Source organism: Electrona antarctica, assembly GCF_951216825.1.
Source record: "Electrona antarctica genome assembly, chromosome: 2".
Classification (NCBI taxonomy): Eukaryota; Metazoa; Chordata; class Actinopteri; order Myctophiformes; family Myctophidae; genus Electrona; species Electrona antarctica.
In genome coordinates this window covers 44,748,571-44,767,382 of record NC_136807.1, presented here as the reverse complement: position 1 = coordinate 44,767,382, position 18,812 = coordinate 44,748,571, and the positions used below count along the sequence as shown (strand labels likewise).

The following is an 18,812-nucleotide window of genomic DNA, read 5'->3' as shown; positions in this document are numbered from 1 at the left end:
GTGTAGCATTTAAGAACTGGCTAGTGTTGGTAGGTGTGGTGACAATGTAACAAAGCTGTATGAAAAATGAAAGACGTAGTCTTGTCAAATCTAATACCGTCATCTTTGTATGAAAAAAATAAATAATTACCTTTGGGCAGTTGGTAATATTTTAAGCAGTCATCACATAATTCTTATATGAGCTAAGAAAACTGAATTAATCTCTACTGCATATTGGATGCTATACATTATATGGACTCAGTGGGTCACAGTGTCTGGTTATGAGTCATAAGATAAAGATAAAGAATCCCTTAAGAATTGGGTTTTTTTGGAGATACAGATTCATTTCTCACTAGTCACTACAAATTCTTCATAGCCCATGTCGTGTAAGTGATTGATTCCCTTTAGCCCTGAAAAGTAGCAATTTTCTCATCATGCTCTCTCCCTAGTGTTAGTGGTGTCTTTGAGTACAGTCTTAATTCACTTCACCTATACCACTGTGGGCTGACGTTAGCTCAGAGCTTCAAATATATACGTCTCTCATCTGGAAGACATTACCGCTCCATGTCATACTGTCCATCTGCAAGCAATGAACAGAACTGCATGTCAAAAAAAAAAAAACACCGCCCAAATCCCTGAGTAGAACCAGGCGCACGTCCAGAGAGCACTACTCATCAAATAAAAATACAGTTCGGCCCTAACAATTATGGACCGGAAGTGTGGATACATGGTCATGATCTAAAAGACACGACAGCACATGTGAGAGTGAGAATGGTATATATTATGAACCCAGAAGAGAGAAAGAAAGGAGGCAACCATTATGGAATCTGCATCCAGTTCTGGTGCCGTGCCATAGCAAATACACAAAGTCTTTATGATGTGGAATGTTTTGTTAGTGTTTGGCTCAGAGACACATAGACTTGCACTACTGAGCTGGCACAGTGGGCTCCATTTCAGCCAATATTCCCACAGCAGATATTCCAAATCCATCCCCTAGCCAAAAACCTGAGCTGAAATATTCTGCATGGGTTATTACACCCAGGAAAAAAAAAAGAAAAGATTGACAGCTCTGAGAGGCTCCCCTGTATGAGCCTTGCCTTGCAGCATAGGGTCTACTTAATCAGCCTAAATTGCCACGCTGAAGCCCTTGTATTTGGTAATGTGGCGAAAACAGTGGCAAGTGAGAGCTAATTAGATTAACGCTGGTTTAACGAGCTGTTGGAGGGGCCTCGCAGATTGGATTTTAATAAATAGTGGCAAAAGCATCTGTTACGCACTTTCTGGCTCTGCCGGCATCCTAATTGGCCCCAGTGGGTTGCTGTAGTGCCGCATTACACTGTGCAATTTAACCCATTTAGGCCCTGACGTCGAAATAAAAAAAACGTTCGCTCTGAAAGAATATATACCTATTCAAAGATTTGTGCCGCATTTTTACGATTTTTCAAAAATAGCAGACCTACAAGTTCATAGCGCGCCACTCGGTGGCGCGCTATGAGCTTGTAGATCTGCTATTTTTCAATAGCTAAAGTATAACAGAATGCTTGAAACACCAAAATGGGTTCCCGCCCAAAATGGGTTAACAGGGAAATAGGCAAAAAACGCTTATATTCTCACTCCAGGTAGGTCTGTGACACTGACACCCCGAAAAATTGGAGTGTGACTTTTTGATTGAATAGCTTCATAGACACAACTTTATCAAGAAACACTAGTACTAGACACTAGTCCTAACAATTTATAAGGCTTTACCACCACGGAGCATCTACAAAAAAGGCCCCTGAAGCAGAAAGAGAGAAAAAAAAACATCTGAATGTCCAGACACAAAATGCATTTGGATATTCCTACTGTTTGTTTTCTAGATGAAATGACCCTATGAAGAGGCCTTTTGTGCAGGCAACTCTGCACTGAGAGGAGAGAGAAAAAAACAATTAATCAAACATGAATGGGCGACCATAGCAGGGTTATTTCCATAGCAACAGCCTGAGGGGACAACTTGGACCCTTTAATGTTAGCTGGTGATGTTTCTTTGTAAACATCAGCGCGGCAGGGGATGAGAGCCAATGAGAGAGACCCTGGCAACAGAGGCATCACAGGCCAGCAACCTCTTGGTATCAATCGAAGTTTCCATTATCTAGTGTTGAATGAGAAGAAAAGCACTCTGAAATGCTGTATTCTGGGGTGTTTTGAGGTAATGTGCTCTGTCTGTACGATTAGTATCAATGCCACGGTGTCTTTTTAACTCCAAATAATTTGAAGAACTTTTCAATTAACCTTACACTGAACGTGATAGCATAATAGTGAAAATAACCACAAAGTAATTCATTAAACGGAAAATAATCGCCAGACTTCCTGTTTGTTTCCGCCTGCTTTTTATGGCTTAAAAACCCCACCTGAAGAACCATTAACACACAGAGCAACTTGAAACGAGGCAGCTTAATTACAGGAACATAATCTCCTCTCTCATACTTGATGTACAATCTTCAACCACTTTTCTCTCTCTCAGCCTCCAGCTGTGACTAAGAGAAGACACTATCAGCATAGCACAAACATTTCGAAAAGCTATGATGATGGGTTGCTCTCACTGGTTGCCATAGGTACTATATGCTAATTGTCAACCTGGGTATAGACACAGATGGGGGGGGGGGGGGGGTTGTTGTCAGAGCAACCTGCTTTGTTTGGCCGCAGATGTGTGCTACTCTGATGAAAAGACCCTGACAAAAGGTGAGTCAAATTCATCCAATTCTGCGCAGCAGACACACTGAGAGTTACCAAAGAATCCAAAGTGAAAGAGAGTCCGAAGTTAGCTGTTCTGAGGGGGGGTGGGGGGGGGGGGGGGGTGGGAGAGAGAAAAGATTCTAGGCTGAAAATGAGAAGAGTGGCATACGTTTACAGTAGCAGAATGGCAATTCAGTCGACCGCAATGTTCTCTGCACGGGGAAAAAGAATGAGGGGGGGAAAAAAGAAAGTGCAAGTGTTCAGGGGTCAATGCTCAAGTCAACAATCATCCAATAAATTCTCAGTGAAGTGCGGAGGAATGAGAAATACCAGCGTCTCGGAAAACGTAACAAAGCTAGTCAACAGAATCTAAGTAATGTTGTATTGTTGTCTTTTGTGTATACCCTGAGAAGAGGAATGCATAGTGTATAAGGCCGTCTGGTCACAGTGCTGTATCAACTTGCTGTGAATAAGTGACTATGCACTTACGTGGAGCTGGCAGCATGACCGCTGGCAAAAATCAGGTGTCGCTAACCTTCGCACGGAAAACGCTCTCGCGCCCTCTCAAACCACCAGCGGTTTCCCTGGGCGAGAGTAATGGGTTCCTCGCGCCGGGCTGCACCATGCTATTGTAGAATCACAGAGCGGTTAATTGAAACAAATGACTCTAATAATGGGACATTATCCCCACAGGCTGGCTTTGTGGTGGGCCTAATTAGCGCTGCGGTAGCGACCGAGGAGGACGACTCGCCACGCTGATCCCTCAAAGGAAGCAGCCGTGCCCCCCCCCCCCCCGCCCCCCCCCGCCCGACCACCACCCCACCCCAGCCCTCTTTAAGTGGGGATTCTCCCGATTACGTCGCCCCATAAGGGCCAGCCACGGTTCTTTTTTCAAAAGCATTGTGGAAAACACAAACATGTTTAGTCACCCTTTGGGTCCCTCTAGGGCGCGTCCCAATCTGATAAGCCGTGTACAGTAGTACAGTACAGTAAAGCTCCGTCCTTTACCTCCCCTTTGGGCATTGCTGACTGCGCCAACTCAAAATGTTTGTGGTCAACATGGCAACTCTGCAGGGATTTTGTGTAATTCTTTTCTACAACACAACTACTCTGTGTGTGTCACTATAGACTAGCCACACCAAAGCAAAGGCTGATATATTGGCCATTATTTAACCTTTTTGACGACATCAGTACTGGTAATTATGCAGCATTGTATCCTGATTCGTCACCACTTTTAACCAGATATTTTGATATTTTGAGGTCATTATAGCAAAAGTACCCCAAGGATATTATTGAACATTCTCTTTTTTCCCCTCTTTTTTTTAAAGCACCTTTTGACAAAATATTGCTTTAACCCATTTTGGGGCGGGAACCCCTTTTGGTGTTAGCATTATGTTATGCTTTAGCTATTGAAAAATCTACAAGCTCATAGCGCACCACTGAGTGGCTCGCTACGAGCTTGTAGGTCTGCTATTTTTGAAAAATCTACTGATTTTTTTACATAGAAACATAGCTTTTTCAGAAAACTGTCAGGATGTAGAAGACATTTTTAGAATCTGATCTCAGGTCAAAATGGGTTAAACATCTGTAATCGGTGGGCTAGCACTCTCCAAAACCAGAATTGCCATCGGATCAAAACATCTGGCATCGGTGGGGCGTGATGTGTCAAATCACTACTCCCATCATTACTACCAGTGACCCAGAACTAATGGGCAACATCACTTTTTTTCTTCTTTTTTTCCTTTTTTTTACTGAGCTGTATAGATCTACATCATCTTTTGATCACCACTGAAATATGCTTTCCCTCCCATTCTAATTGTTTACCCTTGTACATAATCTCAGAATGTCAGCTCTAATGCAATGTTCAAATCTCTGTGACCATGCTGCTTTAATATTCATTAGTCGTAACAGTCGCCTAAGGTTATTTGAATTAGCGGCATGAATATTCATGACTTGCAATGAATGCTCATTTGTTTTTAATGCTCGATCCGTTAATACTCCTCTTCATTACTTCACTCCCGTCCATGCATAATATGCCACTGCAAAACAAAGCTTTACTTTTTTAAAGCGCAATCCTCTTTGGAAATCCATTTGTTTTCACTTAAAGCAAATGTGAGTACCCCACCAATTATCTTGTTGTCATTTCTCTTGACAACGTACATGATACATTGCCCCGCTACCGCTGCGACGTAGTGACACTGAAGACATTGCCCCGCTACCGCTGCGACGTAGTGACACTGAAGGGCATCTGTCTTTTTTGTAGACGGAAAAGTCGCAACTGAAACATTCCTTCTTCTGTGTAGCTAAAGCGTGATTTATCTGGAAACACCACAGAGATGTCATATCTATATGGCAGTGGAAGGCAACAGAGCAGGCAGGGTCATATGAGATATGTCTAAAGCCTACACTGGGGGTGGGTTGTTCTTTCAATTTAAGCCATTTTGGGCGGGAACCCCTTTTGGTGGTATAATTTAGCTATTGAAAAATATCAGATCTACAAGCTCATAGCGCGGCACCGAGTGCCGCGCTATGAACTTGTAGGTCTGCTATTTTTGAAGAATCGTGAAAATGCGGCACAAATCTTTGAATATATATTCTTTCAGAGCGAGCGTTTTTAACTCAAATCTTTGCCTTCTGGGGGGGGGTCCCTGGAACAACATATTGGGGGTCGGCGGCCAATTTCATATATTTTTGGGGGTCCTTGACATGAAATAGTTTGAGAACCGCTGACATAGAAACCTAGGGTTTTCAGAAAACTGTCAGGATTTAGAAGACATTTTGTAGAATCGTTCCCAGGTCGAAATAGGTTAAAATCACAAGTAATCTAGTTGTACTTCAGCAATGCACAAGAGCAACAGTAGTTGTTTTTCTTCTTCTCTTCTGTTACCTACTGTATATGTCTTTCTTTTATGAATGTCTGCTTTATTAGAGTGTGTGCAGTAGAGAGTGTCAGCAAAGATACAAGATAGGAGAGATGACTTGTTAAAAAGGTCAACAGCTAAATTCTAAATGACAATGTCACAAGTCTGAACCTGAACGATATCGAAAGGCATTCCTTTCACTGCGTCTACCATGGGAGGAATGGGAGTACACACACACACACACACACAGTCAAATTGGACCAATCTTTAACACTAAGAATTTAATTTGACTGTGTACTTGCATCTTATTTAACTTTCAATATCACAGCACATAGACTTACTGTGACCTTTTCAAATGGTGAGTTCAGCCTCTCCTACTGTATACCTATTCCAGAAGTGTCAATATCCACACATCAATGTAGTTCCTTTCTATGTTGCTGTATTAAAATGCTGGTGGCCTTTTCCCTCGCTGTCTATGTCCTAAATGCCAAGTGATGCAAAATAAATTTCCTTTAGCAGATTAAATGAAGTCAAATGAAGTCAAGCTCAAATAACCTTGTAGCAATCAGTGGCTGTGACAAAAATGTATCACCCCTCCCCCCCCCTCTACACGCACGCACGCACGCGCGCACGCACGGCCACACGCACACGCACACGCATACACACACACACACACACACACACACACACACACACACACCACAGGTAGCGATACAGCAGTACACTGCACACACGTACATTTTTGGTCCAATCAAAAACGCAAGCACACACACAGTCACACAGACAAATGCATACACAATCAACACTGATGACTTCAAATACAGGTTTTGTAATCATATTGTATTCTTTGTGTTTCCAAATACAGTAGGGGAGCATTCTCTTCAACACAATACAGCAAGTCAGCAACCACCTTGCTTTTGGATAAAACCGGTACTTCCAACTGACAGCTTTCCATGTAATCAATAATTTAATTGACACTGACAGCATTTACAGACAACACAGCTTTAATTAATACACCCTGCCAAAAATAGCAATGTTGCACCACATGTTTAACTAGACTAAACAAATTCCCAATATCCGAGTGTGACACACCATCCAAATGCGCCACAAACTCGCCGATTTGCCAGTTGTTGTTCTTTGGTGGTTGGAACTTATCCCCAAACGAGCCTCATTACAGCGCTAAACAGCGCTAATTAGACAGAGGCTGGCGCTAGCTGCTTCAATATTTAAATGTGCCGGGCGTCCCTCAAGGCTCCGTGTTGGGTCCGCTCCGCAAAGCACCCCCACGACCCTCATTAATGTCTGCCGGAGTCTTTCTCTCTCCGCTTTTTTTTCTCTCCCAAAGAGACAAATCTCGCTGGCATCTCCCCTCGCCCCTTGTACCAGCTTGGCCTGGAGAACCAGGGGCCGTGTTGAACATGAGAACATCCCGTCGTCACACCATACCGCCGTTGGCACAAAACCCGCGCCGACAGTCTAGAGCTGCGATGGAAGGTGACGCTGACAGCTCTTGGTGAGATTGGGATTCTCCCTCAGTAACAAGCTTTTCCCACTCCAGAATGTTACATTTCACAGTAGCCAGTCATCCAAGACTTGGCTGCCTTGATTCAAAAGGAGCTGGGTGAGTGGGTCAGTCGGCGTACAGATGGCAAATAAAAGCAATCTCTGAATGACACCTATGGGCTTTTGCAACGCCGTTGTTTATCTTGCTATTCGTTTCAGTACCCTGCGAATGAAGTAATTTCAGCTCTGAAAATTGGCCCAACACTGGCGGTTGGGGCTATTATGAGCAACAATTGATTGCTACAGTGAGCATCACTCCTAATGTCCATACAGAGCAGTGGATCTGCGATTGTATGTACATCAAATGTACATAAAATCTACTCACACAAAAACGGTCTCAGTATAATGAACCTGTTTCACACCCATCTACTACACATCTGGTGATTTTCTGCCTTCTGAGTAGAGTCACAAAAGTTGCCGAAGGAAGCTGGATTTGGAAGAAACAAACAAGACTAAGTCGAAATCTAGTATATGGCTGGACAAAAAGTTAAACTACATGCTAGTAGAAACACAACCTTTATTCTGGGTGTTTGGACCAATAACACACAACCATAAAATGTGACGCTATAGGGTGGCTCTGTGCTACACTCTTTGTTATTGATCGGCAGTTTGGATTATTTTTCAACACGACGACAAAGGATTTTCATGAAACGGAACGACGATGTCGTTGTTCTTCAAAGGTCAGTGAAAAACGAGGCAGTCAAATGGGGATTGCAATGTTTTTACCGCGCAGTCAAACTGTTAATGGGTCACAGTTCTCTGTGCAACATCGTCACGCAACTGCCTCACACAGTGCAGTGCAACAGTGCTATGCATGCTGGGAAGCAGTAACTCATTTCAATGGGTCACAGTTCTCTGTGCAACATCGCCCCGCTACCTTAACGTCCTCAGAATGACGAACTTTAGGACTCTGACCACAACTCCATCATGGACACGACGAACTTCATACACTTCATAAGGACTACATCAATAATATGATCTATTAAATCGCATTACTCACACTGTACTTGTACACTGGTGTTCATATATCAGAACGGGTAAGGACTAGTATAATTAAAAAGGACATAAAGACGTGTATACACGTCCAAGGCACATCCCGGTTTTAATTGAGAAGACGTGTATACACGTCCTTAGCACAATAAGTGTTAACACAATGAGTGCCGCCTGCTGGACGAAAGTGTTTTGGCGCTTGGGTGCCGGTGATTTCAGGCTATTTCACGCAAGTCCGCTTTTGGCTTCCATCTTGGATGCTAAAGCATAGCATGATCGCTCAATGGCAATTACTTAAATTAATATGAAATACAATGTTAGTATTATCTGTAATTAACTACGTACTGGGAATTTTATTTTTAAAACTATTTATCTCCATGTTCTGTTGCGATCAGCACTGAGCAAGGAGCTAACCGTGACTAATGTAAACAAAGCTGTATTCTAGGCAGACAACCAATCTGCACGTTCACAAGCCAGAGCCCATAGTCTCGTACTTTGCGCATTACATCCAATAGCCTGGAGGGACGACTGATCTGCTATTGGCTAGATCATTGTTAGGCCAACAGAGGATAGACTACATCCCATTGCCTGCAGGGGTGATTGCTGTGTGATTGGATTGTCCATTGTTAGGCTAAATGGCCAATGCTTTAACGTCAGTCACTCACTCACTCACTCACTCACTCACTCACTCACTCACATACATACATCTGGAGGTGTAGCCGACCCTACCAGTACAGCCAAAAGTAATGGTCTCTCAGAAAGGCTATTTTACCTGTCAAAAACAATAAGCTTCATCCAAACAGCCAAAACGAATTAAAAAACAATCAGACCTTTAAGCAATGCGTTGCTAGCTTTAATACAACATTATTGTGTGCCTATGCAGAATGATAATGACAGTCAATGTACTGCTCTCAACGCTGTAATGATTTAACTGTGTTTGCTCTGCGATCGATGCTTGGCTGGAAAGAAGAAGGAAAAAAAAAAGTGAATCCCAAAGCAGGGAGAAGTTTACAGAGCTTTAGCCCAAGGCTAAATGTTGTACAAAAACCAGCAACATCATCCCTGGAGATGAAGCATATCAGTTGCTCCAGCTGAGCTTGTATTTGTGGGAGGTTTATGTGTACACTGTAGGGTAGCTTTCATCGCAGTATGGTGGTACGTATCCTTAAGCCATTTTGGGCGGGAACCGCTTTGGTGTTAGCATTATGCTATGCTTTAGCTATTGAAAAATAGCAGATCTACAAGCTCATAGCGCGCCACCGAGTGGCGCGCTACGAGCTTGTAGGTCTGCTATTTTTGAAAAATCGAAGAACCACTGACATAGAAAACTGTCAGGATGTAGAAGACATTTTTTGAATCTGATCTCAGGTCAAAATTGGTTAAGGTACTGCTGCAGACTTTTCATCTACCTCTTGCGATGCCCAAAGAACACCGTTGGATGATTGTTCGGCAATTTCTTCCGATCTCGTTGTGGTCTTCTTACCACGCAAACCCTTTTGTCAAAAACATATATGAGAAATATGAAGGCTTGTCTTCATTTCCTGGCCATGGCCCACGGGTTACACAATACACAATACTGGCCTGCCGTTTCCAATCCACCCTCATTCTCCAGTCTCCACCCAGCCTTCAAATTCAGTCCCTTATTTCACCTTTATCCGCATGAAATTAATGTTAATTGACTTTGTCGGGGGAAAACATCCAAATGAAACCTCCTTAATGGAGGCAAAATGAAAATAACATAATCTTCAATTGCTTTAAAATATTTCTCAATATACAGCCTACTTTCCCATTCCTCAGACTCAGAAATAAGCTCCTCTTGTCCCAAGAGATAATAAATGAATTGAACCCCCCCTCACCAGCCCCCCCCCCCCCCCCCCCCCCCCTTCTCCTTCTTTCTTATCGGTCATCTATTTTTCCAGAGTAAGCTATTACTTGCAGGGGTTGCTAGGCAACAGGAAATATTAATAGCTGCTATTATTAGCTGGGGCTCAGCTAGAGTAGTACTAAAATGTGAAAGTGGGGAAACATGAATGTGTTACATAAATCTTTGGACCTTTCACGGTGTGTGCAAGTCTCTGTTTGTGCGTTGATTTATTGCGATGACGGTTCATTTATGAGAAAAGGGGGTGTGAAATAAGAAAATGGAACATTACCCTGAAGGGCTATTTGAAAATAAATAATTGCAAAGGTGAAACAAAAGCTGTTTAAGAAGCAGGCGTTCCTTTTCTTTCTCTCTCTCTCTGTCTCTCTCTCTCTCTCTCTCTCTCTCTCTCTCTCTCTCTGTTTCTTGGCTCCTTTCTGAGATGTTACTGGCCTGATACAGCATGAAATTGCAAGGAGCAATGCTTTGTTACGTACACTTATACAAACGTACACGTGTGCATGTATGTACATGCACATGTGTACTTGCCAGCGCATGAAAAAAACAGACCTTTTTGCAAAGATGAGTGGACCAAGTGATCTCATACAATCGCCTCAAATTACAGAGATAACAGTTAGCCAGCGCCTGCCATGAAATAAGAGGAAACATGTTGTAAAACCTCTGCAAAGCTCATGCACAACTCATTTCCAAGTGAACAGTATCGTCCCGATGCACCGACTAGTTACTGTATTCCGCTCAATAGAGACTGGATGGTGACCTAATCCTGAAGACCAGCTTTAATGGAGGCCTTAGCATGCCACCCATATAGGCTACAGCCATGCCTGCAACTTATGCAGTTTGATTCTGAAAATCACATAAGACCTGATTAACCCATTCAGGCCTGACGTCCATTAAAGCATAAATATTCATGACAGAGGGGCGTGGGGGGGAGGGGGGGTTGAGAGAGAGGAAAAAAAGTAATATTTATGTCAGATGAAAGTATATAACGTTGAATAATTCACCACACAGGCCATCTATAATTCAGCTGGTTCGATTCCATGATTAAAGCATTTGAACATGTTAGCCAGCGGTGTTTGCATGTTCAGTCTGAAGCATGTTTAACACATTACTAGAGGTTGGGAGAGGGGTCCTCTGTATCCCTTTTCAAAAGAAAAAGTAGCTGACAAGAGAGATCCCCTGTTTCCCCCCTCCCCTTCAAGATATTCTCTTGAAGAACACCCCTCCGACACACTTACACAGACACACACACACACACACACACACACACACTCACACAAAACTATACTTTTACATTTTAGAACAGCAATTTTCTATCTATTTTATATTGATGTATATGTATTTTGTGTGCGTGCGTGCGTGCGTGCGTGCGTGCGTGCATGCGTGTGTGCGTGCGTGCGTGCGTGCGTGCGTGCATATATACAGTATACAGTATATATAGGCCCTTTTTGGCCCTAACAATAATACCTAATTAGTTCTACTTGTGCGCTTGTTGTGTATTGGTATTGGTCACCACAAGTAGCCTATCGACAGTACAATTGTAGATCGGTGTGCGACATCTCAAATTTGTCATTCGACCCTCACAAGTGTAGTAATATAAGAATTATAAGTATCACACACACACACACACACACACACACACACACACACACACACGCACGCACGCACGCACGCACGCACGCACGCACGCACGCACGCACACACACACACACACACACACACACACACACACACACACACACACACACACACACACACACACACACACACACACACACACACACACACACACACACACACACACACACACACACACACACACACACACACACAAATGACAATGTGCAGTGCAGAGTTTCTTGCTCTCCGGCTCTCAGCTTACTTTGAGGGAATGAAATCTTTGAGCAGGGCGGCTGAATAGATATTAAAAGGGCTCTGCAGCAAAGGTCTCAGTGTTAAGCAGGCAACAGCTCTTTGTAGAAATGTAATAGCTTGGGCCTTGTCCAGGCCAGCTTGTTTGAGGCTTCACACCCGTGTAAATGTGCTAAAATTAGCAATTACAATAATGCTAAGAGGGCTACGATGATTGCAAAGAAGATGTTTTCAGAACATGGGTAACATTAAGAGAGATCTAGGCTTTAAGCAAACATTTCTCACACTTCCTTGAACTTGAATACAATTCATTCAGTGCATTTCTTAAACATTCATTGGATTTCGGCTCCATACAGCTGCTTAATTGACATTGTACCAGGCCTCTTTAATAGACCTTTTCACACTTGACTACGTAAACATTCTAAATGGGTCTATGTTTATTTCCTGTCGCAGTGCTTGTTTTTAACAGACAAGGTAATTCCACGTAGGGTTCTGGCAGAGTGTGGCACCGGCGAACGGTGGCCAATATTGTTGATTTGGCCTTTTTTTCCCGCACAAGGTAAAGGTAGTCCCCCCTGTTTGAAATTTTAGCGGTCAAGAAAATGTAAGCGACGACGGGTTGAAACAAGCGTTTAAATTGCTTTTTTAGTCAGTCAACCCCGGTCCTCAGGTGTCAGTACTGCTCCCGTTTTGGCTGCATGGGTAAAATGTGGCACCTCCGGTCCCTAGGGGTGCGTATAGCGTTAGTCTGACGTCCCAATAACCCAACATGAATAAGCCTAACCCTAACCATAAACATATACAACCATAACCGCATGCGGAAGCCACGGGTGAGTCTTAACCGGCCACGTATGTCGGACTAACGGGATGTCGGAATAACCCACCCCCCCGGTCCCTAGGCGGACTAGACAAAAACACTTCCCAACCGTTCCTGACTAATTTCAGGTCTTTAACAAAAGCCATCTTGTGGCTATCCACTATGCTTGACTTTGACTATGTACTCTGTAGCTGCACCTGTAAGTTGCTCTAGATAAGAGCATGAGATAAATGATTAAACTCTAAAATGAACATTATGCAGATTAGAGAAGATCCCAATCATTCTTCTAGGGGCAATGCAGCTGAGCACCACAAACGTATAGCTCTCTGCAAAACACAGCAAAGTTACAATCGCTTTACCGTACCCTCAACACACAAAAACAACCGCACACAAATACAGTACAGCACGAAGAACCATTACACAAAAGGCAATTTACGTAAGCCATGTAAAGCAAGTTAAAGCGATGGCTGTTTTGCATGGTAAGTTCCATATTACACTAAGAACCTGAAAAGCACACCTGTGTGAACTGAGCGGTGCAGGCTGTGCGCGTGCGCGCGCGCGTGTGTGTGTGTGTGTGTGTGTGTGTGTGTACTGTACTCTGTACTGTATTGTGCTATTGTTATAGTCATAGTGGTCAGTGTGAAGCTCAACAGATGCTCTTTAGGTCACCCAGCGGTATTGCAGCTGTCCGTACTCAAACGGACATACATACATTATAGGGACAGACACACATAGGCCTAGCTGTTCATTGGAGCGGTTATATATAGGCACTGCCAGAGCCATAGAGTAAGACAGAGTTACGCCATTGGGGGGCAGAAAACAGCCCGGTCACGTGGTTCATGTACTCGCGCGAGCCCATAGACTCCAATGCATTCCATGAACTTCCGGTGTCACTATTCGCCAATAGAAGTCTATGTAGAAGAGCCGCCATTGGACTGGCCCCATGAAGTCGTAACTCTGACTCTATGGCTCTGGGCGCCGCTAACAAAAAGGTGCCAGGTGGGAGAGTGAGTAATATAGAAATGGATCTATTGAAGATTCTGACGTTCAAATGTACATATTTTTTGTTTTGATTGTATTGATGTATTGTTGTATTGTGCTTTCTGCTTTGGCAATGTAAACGTATGTTTTCTCATGCCAATAAAGCCCTTTGAATTGAATTGAATTGAGTACTCACAGAGTGCATGGGCCCAGCGAGCAGGTGACTGTCCTGTCCCAGCATGTTGGACATCATGAGGGCGGCAGGAAGCTCCGGGTAGGAGTACGGGTTCAGCAGACCGTTGTGAGGCAGGGAGTGGAACGGGTAACCCGTCTCGTGCTCCATGAGGTGCAGCAGAGAGGGGTCGGCGTGGTTCGGGGGTGTGATGGGGGGGATCTCGTAGTCCTCGTCGCCCGGTCCGCCGCCTCCGTTGCTGCCTCTGCCTGAGTAGTTCTGATGGAGAGAGAGAGAGAGAGAGGAAACGGGAAGGAAACCAATGAATGAGGGAGGAATCAGATTGTGTTACTTTTAAAGAATGTCTGGACACGACAGTCTACCCTTCTTTGCAGTGGTGGGAAAAAGTGCTCACATGTTTTACTTAAAAGTATCAATACTGCAATGTAGAAATACTCTGTTAGAAGTAAAAGTCCAGAATTCAAAATGTACTTGAGTGAAAGTACATAAGTATTGGCATCGAAATGTACTTAAAGTAGCCTACCAAAAGAAGAAAGTACTCGTTATGCAGAATGTCCTATTTTTTTCAAAATGTATAACAATCCTTTGAAAATAGCCGATGTGACGCATTGTGAGCAGATCGGCTCAAATGGCCGAACTGAAGTGGTATGTTTTGTAATAAGAATCAAGATCTACAAAGTAACTAGTAACTAAAGGTTTGCAAATAATTTTGGGGAGTAAAAGTACAATATTTGCCTCTGAGATGTCGTGGAGTAGAAGTAAAAGTATTGAAAATTGGAAATACTGCAACTTCTGCAAGTAAAGGCACGCCATTGGTTTTGAACAAAATGCCTCAAATCATGAAATGCAATTTGAGGGGTACATTTTGCATGCACATTCCCACTAGGCAGAGGAAGAAATGATAAAATACCCATGTACCTGTCTAGATACTTCCTTAATGTTAACGAAGTCCACACCCACAACACCAGAGGGAGTGCAACGAACCATGTACAACCCAGATTCGGCACAAACAAGGGACTAAATTCTTTTCGCTCCTATGCCACCAAAATGTAGAACGCCCTACCAACAGTCATTAAGACATGCGAATCCCTTGACTCCTTCAAAACCGCTCCCAAAGGGCACCTACGGATGGCTGCAATTCGAAACTGGCCCCCGTAAAATCTGAATTTGAAAATGTTCACATCAGCCTCATGGTGGCGCTATAACTTCCCCATTCGTGTTTGTACCTATAACTGCACCGATCTGTGTATAACTTTCTATGCATGCACTCCCTGGAGGCCTTTGACCTGCATTTTTCACATCTGCTCTTTATAGTGCTAACCGAGAAGTTATATGCCTTCATGAGAAGCCACACTAACTGCCACACCCCCTTTATAAGCCAATTATAACTTTTGGAGATATACGGCTAACTGACAAACAGATACAAACAAACAGAACGGGGGAAAACATAACCCCCACCTAGCTTTAGCTCAGCTGGCAGAGGTAATAATCAATTACTGTATATATACGGCTGCAGCAGCTACACTGTAAAGATATTCCACAACGACAGTCGAGTACTGTACTGTGTGCATGCCTTCAAGCAAAACAAACATCAATGTCGGGCTGCAATCGTTTTAAATACATTTTAACTACTATTTATTAACTGAAAAATCACCACTGACATTCACTTACAAGCTATGTCCCCAATTCTTAATTACAACGCCAATCACATTCCAGGATTGTATACCAGAGCCACGGCTGGTTTGAAATCAAACTTGACATTCTTCATTCTGCAGTGTGTGTATCTAAAATATGCCCCAAATGACATCCTCCTTGTTCACAACCAGGTGAAAGTCTTTAGACGTTGTAACGCTAATAAGACAACATGAGTAGAACCTATAGTCTGTCTCTTCTGGGGCCGATCTTGACATAATATTGTGCCGAGAAATATGGTTTTGTGTTCTAAAAAAAAAAAGGACATTGAGGGTATTCACCGGGGAATGAAAAGCAATTTTGTCAGAGGCAATCTGATGCCGACTCCCCCTTTTATAATGACTGAGGAAAATTAATCATCACAAATAATATTCCAGTGTCAGCCATTCAAGAGCTTTTTAATAGAATTTTTATTATTCATGTCTCGCGGTACACATCAAGCAGCCCGTTCTGCAACATTTCAGAAATCAATTCAATATCATCTTCGTGTAGGCTGTCATCTAGCCTGCCAAGGCAGCCATTCATCTTACAAACAAATACTTTCAGCAAACAAATGGTGAGAAACGCAGAGGAGCAACTACAATGTCCCCCACTCGTGGTAGCAGTGCCTGAAGACAGGATAAAAGTCTAATAATGTGCGCTATCGTTAGCGAGAACATAATAATAAAAGGGAGTATTTGGGCTATCAGCGGGTGATGTGATATTTTCTATTCCCATAACACTCACAGCACTTGCTTGAAAATATTATCGTTGAGGATTCCTTTTCCCACAATAAAGGTTTAACAAACGTCAGTGTCTTCGCTGCCCAGGATTTCTCATGACATTATCAAGGACACTGCCAGCTAGTTATGTCTAATGGATAAAACAATAAATCCCGGGAGGTTTACATTTCTCCGTGGCTCCTTAGTGGAAACATGCAGAGGAAAGGGACCTGTTTATGTACATAAGGTAAATAGAGTAAATACAGCCAGGCAACACCATTATTTAGAGTTAAGAGAGGCCGTCCTCCTGTAACAGAAAAATCACAGGCTCAATCCCCACAAAAGCTGATGCCCGTTCATAAGCAATTCTATGTTGTCTTTTGAGTGTCCTTGAACAAGACCATCAAACTCCCACCTGCTCACCCACTGAAAGCCACTTTGGCTGAGTACTGTACATGCCTTAAAATGTGAACACAATGAAATGCAAATATAATGTAAAACATATAAAATGTAAGTTTGAAGAGCACAACCTTCATTATTCTGGTCTCACAAATCTCGCAATCTCATATGCACTGAGTTCACCCAAACATTGAAACTTTCCCATCACAAGTTGGCAAAAAGGGAGGAATGAGTAAGAGCAAGAATGGGTATTTTGAAATGCAAAAGCCAAATATATATATATATATAGGATTTCCATTTTAATCCACAGTGGAAAATACAGCTACCAGCAAATTACCTGTCAATATCAAGAATACACAATATATTTGATTGCGTCACATACAGTTGGAGGCCATCGATATTGTCCTTTTCTTTTTGCTGAGGTTTGCGTGATTTGCGCAAAAGGACAGTTAACCCATTTTGGGCGGGAACCCCTTTTGGTGTTTTAAACATTATGTTATAATTTAGCTATTGAAAAATAGCAGATCTACAAGCTCATAGCGCGCCACCGAGTGGCGCGCTACGAGCTTGTAGGTCTGCTATTTTTGAAAAATCGTGAAAATATTTATTTCAGAAAACTGGAGGATTTAGAAGGATTTTTTAAAATGTTGAGGTCAGGCCTAAATGGGTCAAATGATAAGGGACAATATCGGTGGCACCCAACTGTATTGTGTCATGGCAGAAATAATTTAGTCAGAAATCAGCCACACGCTGTCTGTGTCATTTTGGAATTAAATTCAAATACCATCCATATTTTACTCATACTGCTCACTACGGCGCATGTTTCAAATATGTGTGTCCCATGTCGGTGAATAGTGAGACATTGTTGAAAATTGGAGCTGATGTGGACTCGGCCCTTTCTACAGCCTCAGCTCAAGGCTTTTGTGGAATGCACTCTAGCCAGCTTTGATCCAAATGCAATACATCATGCATTCTGAACACATCAGCTCTCTGAGATGAAACATGGTTGATGCCATATGCATGTTCAGAGATTTAAATGCTGTCTGAGCATGTTTTACGACCATGCCTTCCATTGTTGTACTGTAGGCTTTTTTTTTTACAGCTTCTTATGATGTCCTTGGAGATAAGACACAGGACAAGGACATTACAAGTTTAATATTTTCAAACGTAGATAAATAATTCATAAATACGCTGTCTTTCAAAACATGCCGGAGAGTGGATACAAGAGAGAGAGAGAGAGAGAGAGAGAGAGAGAGAGAGAGAGAGAGAGAGGGGGGTCAGAATGAAATGTCAAATGTTGATTCAGCCTTCTTTCCCTAACCTTCACCCTTCAGCCAGAGGTGAAGCAAATATTTCTTGCTTTGTTTTTTCCCCCTTTCATTCTTTTTTTTATTTTTTTTGCTTGGCAAGGAGATTGTTTTGTACCTTTTGCAGATGCCTATCAACCATGATTATTTCACCCTACAGGACGGAGCCTGCTGTATAGTAAAAGCATGACCCGATTGACCCATCTCATTATATACAGTTGGGTGCCACCGATATTGTCCCTTATCATTTGACCCATTTAGGCCTGACCTCAAAATTTAAAAAAATCCTTCTAAATCCTCCAGTTTTCTGAAATAAATATTTTCACGATTTTTCAAAAATAGCAGACCTACAAGCTCATAGCGCGCCACTCGGTGGCGCGCTATGAGATTGTAGATCTGCTATTTTTCAATAGCTAAATTATAACATAATGTTTAAAACACCAAACTGTCCTTTTGCGCAGATCACGCAAACCTCAGCAAAAAGAAAAGGACAATATCGATGGCCTCCAACTATATACTGTATCCTATTTTATTCTTTAAATAACTTAAACTTCAAAACATTAACTTTTACTTTCGGGGGGTTTTACAGTATTATATAGGAAAGGCAGGTGCCACAGAAAAGCACATCTTGGGGTTGCTTGTCTTAAAAAATACCAGTTAAGCTAAACGTTAATTAAATAAAATCTTGCTCAACATAAACACAAAGACACAAAATAAATCTTAATAATGAACGCCTGACAAACTAATCAATCCTATCAATGGAGGAATAAAGGGATAGTTCAGATCACATCTCAGTAGGATAGAATGTGTTGCATGGGAAGCTTTGGTGCAAAAAGGGTGAGATTCTGCACCCAAGAAGACTCAAC

The 18,812-nt window shown here is 42.6% G+C and overlaps 1 protein-coding gene across 3 annotated transcripts in view; it reads right to left on the bottom strand.

The window, feature by feature from the left end:
* LOC306914643 (TOX high mobility group box family member 2-like) overlaps positions 1 to 18,812 on the bottom strand; it is a 166,355-nt gene that overhangs the window by 23,812 nt on the left and 123,731 nt on the right. For all 3 annotated transcript variants that reach the window (XM_079491789.1, XM_079491787.1, XM_079491788.1), the window contains one exon: positions 13,851 to 14,105. In XM_079491789.1, coding sequence (XP_079347915.1) covers positions 13,851 to 14,105 — 255 coding nt within the window. The remainder of the gene's footprint in view (positions 1 to 13,850; positions 14,106 to 18,812) is intronic.